At 52.6% G+C, this 8,977-nt stretch overlaps 1 protein-coding gene across 1 annotated transcript; it reads right to left on the bottom strand.

Moving 5' to 3' along the window:
- Nucleotides 1-350: 350 nt before the first annotated feature.
- On the bottom strand, nt 351-6,030 carry LOC114118522 (neuronal acetylcholine receptor subunit alpha-10). Its single transcript, XM_042233161.1, has 5 exons — nt 5,468-6,030; nt 4,359-4,504; nt 3,682-3,836; nt 2,513-3,045; nt 351-1,332 (listed from the first exon to the last, which is right to left on the bottom strand). Exons 1-5 carry the CDS (start codon nt 5,547-5,549, stop codon nt 875-877), a joined length of 1,374 nt encoding a protein of 457 aa, XP_042089095.1. The 5' UTR covers nt 5,550-6,030; the 3' UTR covers nt 351-874.
- Between the last annotated feature and the right edge of the window lie 2,947 nt (nt 6,031-8,977).

The raw sequence follows: 8,977 nt of genomic DNA, 5'->3' as shown, positions 1-8,977 counted from the left end.
GTCCAAGGTACACAGGTGGTACCAGAAAACACGTGGAAGTCAGAAAGGATCAAACACCTTGTGAATGGCTGGTCTTTGTCCTGCCCCCACCTTGGGCACCGTCAAGCTCTCTGGATGCCACTGTGTGATGCTCACACAGTGAGAACATGGATGGACTGAACCTAAATCCAGAGAGGAGAGAGCAGGGAAACAGCAGAGAGACCTTTAGGGATCTCAATCAAGTGCCAATCATTTTCTTATCAGCAAAGATGTAATTTCCACTCCGATTCATGGGTCCTCAGGTCCCTAAGAGGCTAGATTTCCAACTTGCACCACCAAGAGCCTAAGGGTGAGACAGGTCACAGAGGAGATGCGAGGCACACATTACTTTATTATGAGTTGGAGCTTTGGGTCCAAGTCCTTATGTGGCCTCCTGCTGTGGAGAGTGGACCAGGAACCCTGAATCCCCAGTCACCTTCTCTGAGCCCCTAGACAGGGTCAGGCTAGACCAAGTCTCTGTAACAGCAGCCACAGAGGAAGGAAGAAAAGACAGGAAATGGGCAGTGGTGTCATGCCTGCACGCTCCCCACTCAAAGTACCTAAACTCAGCACCGAAGTCCAGTTCTGTCCCTCCCAAACTGCACTTCGATCTTGACCCTTCTCAGAGTTCCTCCTCTGCAGGAATCAGGGGAGCAGCAAGCTCTGATTTCCCTTAGAGGTTAGAGTATGGAGATGATGAATATTCCTGGCCCGTGAAGTGAGTAGTGCTGAAGAGAGGCTCCCAGGCTCCTAGGCCCAGTGGAGAGACGCTGGGTGGCCTGAGGGTCGACCACCACCTGGCCTGGCTGATCCATCCCCATCTGGAGCTGCTGTGGCTGCAGCAGACCCCCGGGACTCACAGGGCCCGCACCAGCACCAGAAGGCTCATGACCAGAGCCATGGAGAAGAAGATGCCCAGGAAGAAACGGTCCATGACCCGGGCCAGGCGCTTCCAGTCCTCATGGCGGCGCTGGGCAGCCCGGTGGCTGTGGAAGGCGTTGGCGATGGTGGCCACGTGACGCAGTAGGGCTTCCTGACGGCACAGACACCGGGGCTCATGGCAGGGACCTGCTGGGGGGCCAGTGCCTCTGTCAGGAGGCTGGGGACTGGGGGGTGGCTCAGGTGGTCTAGACTGCCCACAGGGCTCCCCTCGTTCCCGCACACACAGGCCCCGTGCCAGGCGTCCGAGCAGGAGGGCCCGAGCCCAGGCTGGCACCGGGCGGGCACTGGGGCCACAGTAATGCAGGTTCATGATCAGGATGGTGAGCGCCGTGGAGAAGGTGACCATGGTCATGGTGGCCATGTAGTACTTTCCTGCAAAAGAGAGAAACGGAGCTGAGGCCCCAGACAAGAGCTCAGGCGCCAGAGCTCCCCAGCAGCTGAACACGAGGAGGAATGAGCTCATCCCCCACCAGGCTCTCAGGACCCTCAACGCAAAGCGGAAGAAAGTGGGAAGGAGGGAAGGGCCAACATCTCCCCTCCCACATCCCCACATCCGGTTCTCAGCAGCTTCCTGCTCCCTGGTTAACGCCCTCACTGCTAAAGCCTGGACTCACCCACAGTCCCCTGAAAGTCACACTCTTAAACAGAACCACCATGACCTGGGCAAGTTACAATGGAACCTTCCTGGTGGATTCCCAGGTAGCGCTAGTGGTAAAGAACCCTCTGCCAATGCTGGAGACATAAGAGACTCCAGTTCGATCCCAGGTTGGGAAGATTTCCAGGAGGATGCCATGGCAACCCACTCCAGTATTCTTGCTTGGAGAGTCTCATGGAGAGAGGAGTCTGGCAGGCTACAGTCACACAGAGTCGGACACGACTGAAGTGACTTAGCATGCATGCACACAGGTCTGTGGTGCTGCTCCCTGGAGTTAATAAATGTCAAGCGTTCAAGAGCATGCCTGGCTTGCAGTGAGTACTTCAGACGTTTTGCCTATTATTCTAATACTGGGGAATGTGGATCATCCTCCAACAAGTCCTTGAGTAAAGACCAACTCCTGGACTTCCCAGGTGGCACAAGTGGATAAGAATCCACCCACCAATGAAGAGGACAGGGGTTCCATCCCTGGTCCAGGAAGATTCCACATTCTGCCGAGCAACTAAGCCTGTGTGCCACAACTACTGAAATCTGCGTGCTCCAGGCCCACAACAAAGAGGGGCCTCCACTCTCCACAACTAGAGAAAGCCCTCATGCACCAGTGAAGACCCAGCACAGACATAAATAAATAAAATTAAAAAACCAAAAAGACCAACTCCTTCCTCCTCCCCTACAAGTGAGAGGAGGGCTAATTTCGCTGGAAGGGGCCTATCTCTTCCCCCTCCATCTCCCAACGACGCAGGACGACCAACATGCTCAGCGGGGGCCCTCGGTTGACCCAGGCCAGTCTGGCTACGGCCCCCGCACCTGCGGAGGGACTCATGGGCCCGCCTCCGGGGTGGGGGAGAACCTCCCCGCAAGCCCCTCCCTGGCCACCCTGGGGCCCTCGGAGCCCACCGATGAGCGGCACGCTCTCTGCCGGTGGCATGCTCTCGGCCAGGATCAGCTGGAAGACGGTGAGCGCCAGCAGCACGGTGACGCCCAGCGACACCTTCTCGCCCGAGTCCGCGGGCAGGTGGAAGGCCAGCGGCGCCAGCAGCGAGATGAGCACGCAGGGCAGCAGCAGGTTGCACACGTAGGCGGCGGCGCGGCGGCGCAGCAGCAGTGTGAAGGTCACGTCCGGGTAGGGCTCGGAGCAGCAGCCATAGGTGAGCACGCGCCGCCGGGCTGGCATGCCCAGCACGTACCACTCCACGTTCTCCACGAAGTCGGCCAGGCTGGCGGCGGCGCCTCGCGGCCGAACGTCCAGCTGGTGCCCGCCGTGTGTCCACGAGCCGAAGGTCAGGCCACAGCGCTGCGCGTCGAACGGGAAGGCAGACACGTCCACGCGGCAGGAGCTGCGCGTGATGGCCGGCGCGTCCCAGCGCACAGCGCCGTCGTGCCGCAGGACCACGTTGGTGCTGGCCGAGGCTGGGGCCTGCGCGTCCGCCCTGAGGGCAAGGGTTGGGGTTGGGGGCTCCCCGGGCGCCGCGGGGTTGGATGTCGGGGCTGACCCTTGGAGGGGGTGCCACTCCAACCCTGTGGGGGGACTCACAGAGGGCCCTGTGTGTCTTTGGAGGCCTAATGGGGCCAGGGCCTGCAGGGCCCAGAACGAGACAGGTCTAGCCCTAAAGGGGACGTGGGGTGCACGGTAAGTTTTCTTGGGTGCCATCTACAAAGTGCCTGGAGGGGCCCTGGGGAAAATGTACGGACTCAGGCCCGGAAGGGTGAAATGTGAGATACAGAGGTACGTTTGCCCCAGAACCCTGGCTGCGAGGGATATAGAACTAGTCCTGAACCACACAGAGGGTTCCTGGGAGACATTCAGCCTGGGTTGGCTTGGGGTTGCTATCAAGGGACTGTGAGGTCCCTCCAGTAGGTCGTTGCCATGAGCTGTGGTGTCAGGAAGCCCTACTGCAGCACATAGCCACCACTGCCGACACCTTCCTGGCAGTTTCGAAGGCTCCCAGGGCAAGGCTTACTGGGCACCCTAGAGTCAGGTTTGGTATGGGGGATGGGGAAATAAGTGCATCCTCAGAGCCAAGGGCATCTCTTGGGTGGAGGGGAGGGACCCAGGCAGGCAGTACTTGTTATAGAGCACGATGTCCGGCCTCCACACGAGACTGCTGGGGATGCGGATGGCATCCAGACCACCATAGGTGTCAGGGTCCCATCGTAGGTAGGCGTCTGTCCACTCCTGTCGGATCCACAGGTACAGGGTCAGCACCTGATTCCGCTCATCCTAATTGGGGGCAGAGGGCAGGCATAGATGTGGACACGTGTGTGCATACCCTCCTTTGTGTGTGCACACTCAACTGCAGAGCTCTGGTCAGCACCCCCAGACCTGACTTGCCCACACAGTCCAGTCCCCACAGTCTTGCTGTGTGACCTTGGCAGGCCCTTCTCCTTTGGGCCTGAGTTTCATCAGCCGTTACATGCTAGTCAGGAACTCGAGTGTGCAAGTATTGGGCACATTGTGGATACCCAATGGTTAATAGGCAGCACTTGGTAGCTGTTATATTAATGTTTCCAGGAAAGAATTGTTTGGAGAGCAATCCTAGTCTCCCACCCCCATTCCTTTTTTTTTTCCTAACCTTACCACGCAGCATGCAGGATCTTAGTTTTCTGACCAGAGACAGAATCCACGCTCTGCTGCAGTGGAAGCTTGGAGTTTTAACCACTGAACCGCTGGGGAAGTTCCTCGTCCCCCATTCCTTCCTCCTCCCACCCTTACAGCACACCCTGTGGTTGTAGAGCAACGCACCATATCGATGATCTGGGAGAGTGTCACCTCCAGGGTTACATTCAGGGCCTGATCTGTGTCTGCCACAGGTCTCAGGGCACTGGTGTAGTTGGCAAAGAGGTCTCGGAACAGCTTGTGTGCCAGCCTGCCCTCGGCTCCCAAGCACTCTGGAGGACCAGTAAGAAGGGGTGTCCACGGAGGCTGCGGAGCAGGGGCCTCGGCTCACACCCTCTAGTCTCCACCAGACTGAGGCCCTGTCAGGGCCTTCTCTGTCTCACAGCTGTCTAACTGTCCCTGCTCTCCGTCTCTAGTTCTTCCCTGCCTGCCTCCGGGGACAGATGCAATGAGGTTGTAGTGTGAATAGTTACTGTCTTCCGAAACAAGGCAGATGGGTTTCTTCTCTACCTGCCCCTTCCTAAGAACCTGGATTCTGCTTGCCCGGCCACAGATGCTGGAGGGGCCCCATTAGACCACAAGAGTCCCAGGCGCCACATAGCATGGGGGAATGTTAGTTCCCGACCAGGGATCAAACCCATGGCCCCTGCATTGGAAGCGCTGTCTTAACCACTGGACCACTAGGGAAGCTCCTGAGATATCAAGCTTTTAAAGAGACAAATTCAGCTAGATCAGTAGCCGCTTGAAAGAAAGTGAAAGTGTTAGTTGCTCAGTCGTGTCCAACTCTTTGCGACCCTGTGAACTTTTTAGCCTGCCAGGCTCCTCTGTCTATGGGATTCTCCAGGCAAGAATACTGGAGTGGGTTGCCATTCCCTTCTCCAGGGAATCTGTCTTCCCGACCCAGGGCTGGAACCTGGGTCTCCTGCATTGCAGGCAGATTGTTTACTCTCTGAGTAAGGCTCCCCGGGCCTGCTAGATAAAGCCCCAACTCATCCTTCACGATCTGGTCTGCCTGGCTTTTCCCTCCCTATCCCTGGGAGCGCCCCCCTCAACTGCTCCCACCCCAGCTAGGCAAGCCCCATCTTGCCCTCTTCAGCTCCGACTCTTCCAGACTCGCCAAATGGAGCATTTTCCCAGCACAGGAATGAAGAGAGAGCGTGTGGAGAGAGATTTGGGGAGGATGGGAAGAACAGCAATGCCCAGAGAAGCCAGGACCGGTCTACTGAGCTTCATACCTGGCAGGAGTGGGAGCAGGAGCAGAAGGCCCAGGCTGGAGACAGAGAGGCCGAGGCTGAGGTGGTGGCTCCCGGGGCCCATGGCCTTGCCACAGCCAGAGGAGGGGCAGATCTCTGGGAGTGAGCCTCCTGGCTTGACCTGTGGCAGCGCCTGGCCCTGCTGGCAAGCGTGGCGTGGACAATCCCTGGAAGTCAGAAGGAAGACTGGGATCTCTGTTAGCCTCCAGGGAGCCCTGCGGCACTTCCAGCGACCTCACCCTCCTATTGTACCGGCCCTGGAATTTAGGTACTTAGGCCTCGGCGTCTGCTGTTTCTCCTTCTCTGCTGGCCTCTGCCTCTCCTGGCCTCTGCCCTGTTCTCTGCCCCCTAAACCGTCTATGTCTTGCTCTCCGTCCCTCTGTAACTCTTTCTTGGTCTCTGCCGCCCTGACCCTGGTCTTCCTCTTTCCACTTTCTCTTCTTTTCTCCTGCCTCTGTTTCAGCCCCCTGGACTTCCTTAAGGCCTTCCCCTCACCTGACGCTGGGTGAGCCTGGTGCATTCTCAGCAGTACCCGGGCCGGGACTCTGTCCCTCCGAGGCACAGGACAGCAGGCCGGGCCCCCTTTTACTTTCATTAGCTTAATTACAGAGTTGGGACACCGGTGTCCATGGGAACAGAGCAACTGAAACTGACACCTCAGGTCACTGGGACCTGAATTATTCAAATTCTGTAAGGTAGCACTCAGGCTTAGCTCAGGCCCAGCTTGGGGGATTGGCGATTCCAGGGTCAGAATCTGCAGGAGACTGGGGCTTAGAGGTGTGAGGGGACAGGGCCTATGGATGGCAACTGTCCCTACAGCTCTGTCATCTTTGCTGAGTTCTTTTTAAAAAAAATATTTACTTTTTTATCTGAGCGCACCCAAGTCTTAGTTGAGGCATGCAAGATCTTTCTTAGTTGTGGCATGTCAAATCTCATTCCCTGGCCAGGGATCAAATCGCATGGACAGAGGAGACTGGTGGGCTACAGTCCATGAGGTCACAAAGTCAGGCACCACTGAGTGACTTTAAAAATAACACAGAAGTATGTGTAATATGATTTAAGAAATGAGGATTGAAAAATGAAAGAGCAAGTGGGCTATCAAGAATGAGCAGTATTCAAGAATGAGCAGGTAGATTTCTCTCCCCACTCTTTCTAGTTTCTCTTTCTGAGACTCCAATTAAATATATATTTAATTTAATTTCTATTAATTTATTAAAATTAATGTATTAGACACAGATGAAGAGGCAATTAATGAATTCAGAGACAGATGAAGAAGTTACCAAAATACATCACAGGGAGACAAAAAGAAAATGAGTTTAGGAAACAGGAAGGAATCTGAAAGAATGTGTTAAATATATATTTAACTGGAGTCTCAGAAAGAGAAACTAGAAAGCATGGGGGAGACCCAGCACTAAAGAAATGAGAGATGCGAGGAGAAAGAGAGGAGTCAAAATCAGGAAACAAACAGAAAACAAATAATAAAGTGTTAAAGTCGGCTTCCCTGATAGCTCAGTTGGTTAAGAATCCACCTGCAATGCAGGAGACCCCACTTTGATTCCTGGGAAAGATCAGCCTGCAGAAGGGATAGGCTCCCCACTCTAGTATTCCTGGGCTTCCCTTGTGGCTCTGCTGGTAAAGAATCCTCCTGCAATGTAGGAGACCTGGGTTCGATCCCCGGGTTGGAAAGATCCCCTGGAGAAGGGAAAGGCTGGCTACCCACTCCAGTATTCTGGCCTAGAGAATTCCATGGGGTCCATGGGATCGCAAAGAGTCGGACACGGCTGAGCGACTTCCACTTCACAAACTTAAAGTCAACTTACCAATATTTACATTAAAGTAAATGGCCTACATACACTAATTAAAAGGCAGGGGTTGTAACACTATTAAGAAAATGAAAAGACAAGCTAGAGATTGGAAGAAAATATTTACAGATCACATAGTCAACAAAGGACTTGTATCCAGAACTTATAAAAATTTCTCAAAACTGAACAATAATAAACCATATCAAATTTTAAAATGAGCAAAAAATTTAAAAACAACACAAGAAGACACACAAAAGAAAAAAACTGGGCAAAGGAATTTGGGCATTTAAACAAAGAAAAGATAAGAACTGCCAATAAACGCATGAAAAGTGGTGAACATGATTATAGGTTAGAAACATTCAAATTAAAATATCAGTGAGATACTCCATATTTATTAGAATGGCTAAAATAAAAACGCTAACCATGCCAATGGCTGGAGAGGTTGTGAAGCTACTGCAACTCTCATATATGGGCTGTGAGAATGCAACAGTGGCACAGCCGCACTGGGAAATGGGCTGGCAGTGGTTTGGAATGTTAGGCACATGCTCAGCCGTACTACCCAGGAGCCCAATGCCTAGAGAAGCAACAACGTCCATGGTCACACAGAGTTCATGCGTGGTTGTAGCAGCTCCATTCATAACCGCCAAACCCATAAACAAACAAAATGTTCTGCAGTGAGTGAGTGGGTAAAAAACTGGTAGAGCCAAGCAATGGAATATTTAGTATTCGTTGCTAAGAAGAAATGAGCTATTAAGCTATGAAGAGACATGGAGGAACCTTAAATGCATGTTAATAAGTGAAAGAAGCCTGTTTGAAAGAGCTACATCTTGTATGATTCCAACTATATGACATTCTGAAAAAGGCAAAACTATGACGAGAATAGGAAGTTCAGTAGTTGGCAGGGGTTTCAGGAGACTATGGGAGAAGACTCAGCGGAAAACAGAGTTTTTAGGGCAGTGAAAAGACTCTATACTCTCTGTATGGTAAACACTCTCTATACCATAATGATGGATACATGTCTTTATACATTTGTCTAAACCCATAGAACTGACAACACTAAGCATCGTCACGTGTAAAGTAAACTATGCACTTTGACTAATGAAGATGTATCAATGTAGGTTCATCAGATGCAACAAAATGCTACTGGGGGAAACCATACATGTGCTGGGGCAAGGGGTTTGTGGGAAATCTCTGTGCTTTCCACTCAATTTTGCTGTGAATCCAAAACTGCTCTAAAAAAAATAAAATCTTAATAAAAAATTAAGAACTGATCTATGCTATCAGATGGGGATTCCCTGGTGGCTCAGTGGTAAAGAATCCACCTGCCAGTGAAGGAGACTCAGGTGTGATCCCTGGGTTGGGAAGATCTCCTGGAGAAGGAAATGGCAACCCACTCCAGTTTCCTTTCTTGCCTGGGAAATACCATGGACAGAGGAGGAGCCTGGTTGGCTACAGTCCATGGGGTCACAAAAGAGTTGGACATGACAGAGACTAAACAACAACATAATACAGAAGAACCCTGAAAACATTATACTAAGTGAAACAAAAACTCAGGTATTGTATGAGTCCATTTACATTACGTTGTATGAAAACAAAACTATAGTGAAGGAGATCGGGTTGCCAGGAATAAGGGATAGGAAGAGGGTCACTGTAAAGAGATAGGAAAAGGGAGATTTTGGGGGTAATGAAA

Source organism: Ovis aries, chromosome 15, assembly GCF_016772045.2.
Source record: "Ovis aries strain OAR_USU_Benz2616 breed Rambouillet chromosome 15, ARS-UI_Ramb_v3.0, whole genome shotgun sequence".
Classification (NCBI taxonomy): Eukaryota; Metazoa; Chordata; class Mammalia; order Artiodactyla; family Bovidae; genus Ovis; species Ovis aries.
The sequence above is the reverse complement of the archived record's forward strand: the minus strand, read 5'-3'. Positions and strand labels throughout refer to the sequence as shown.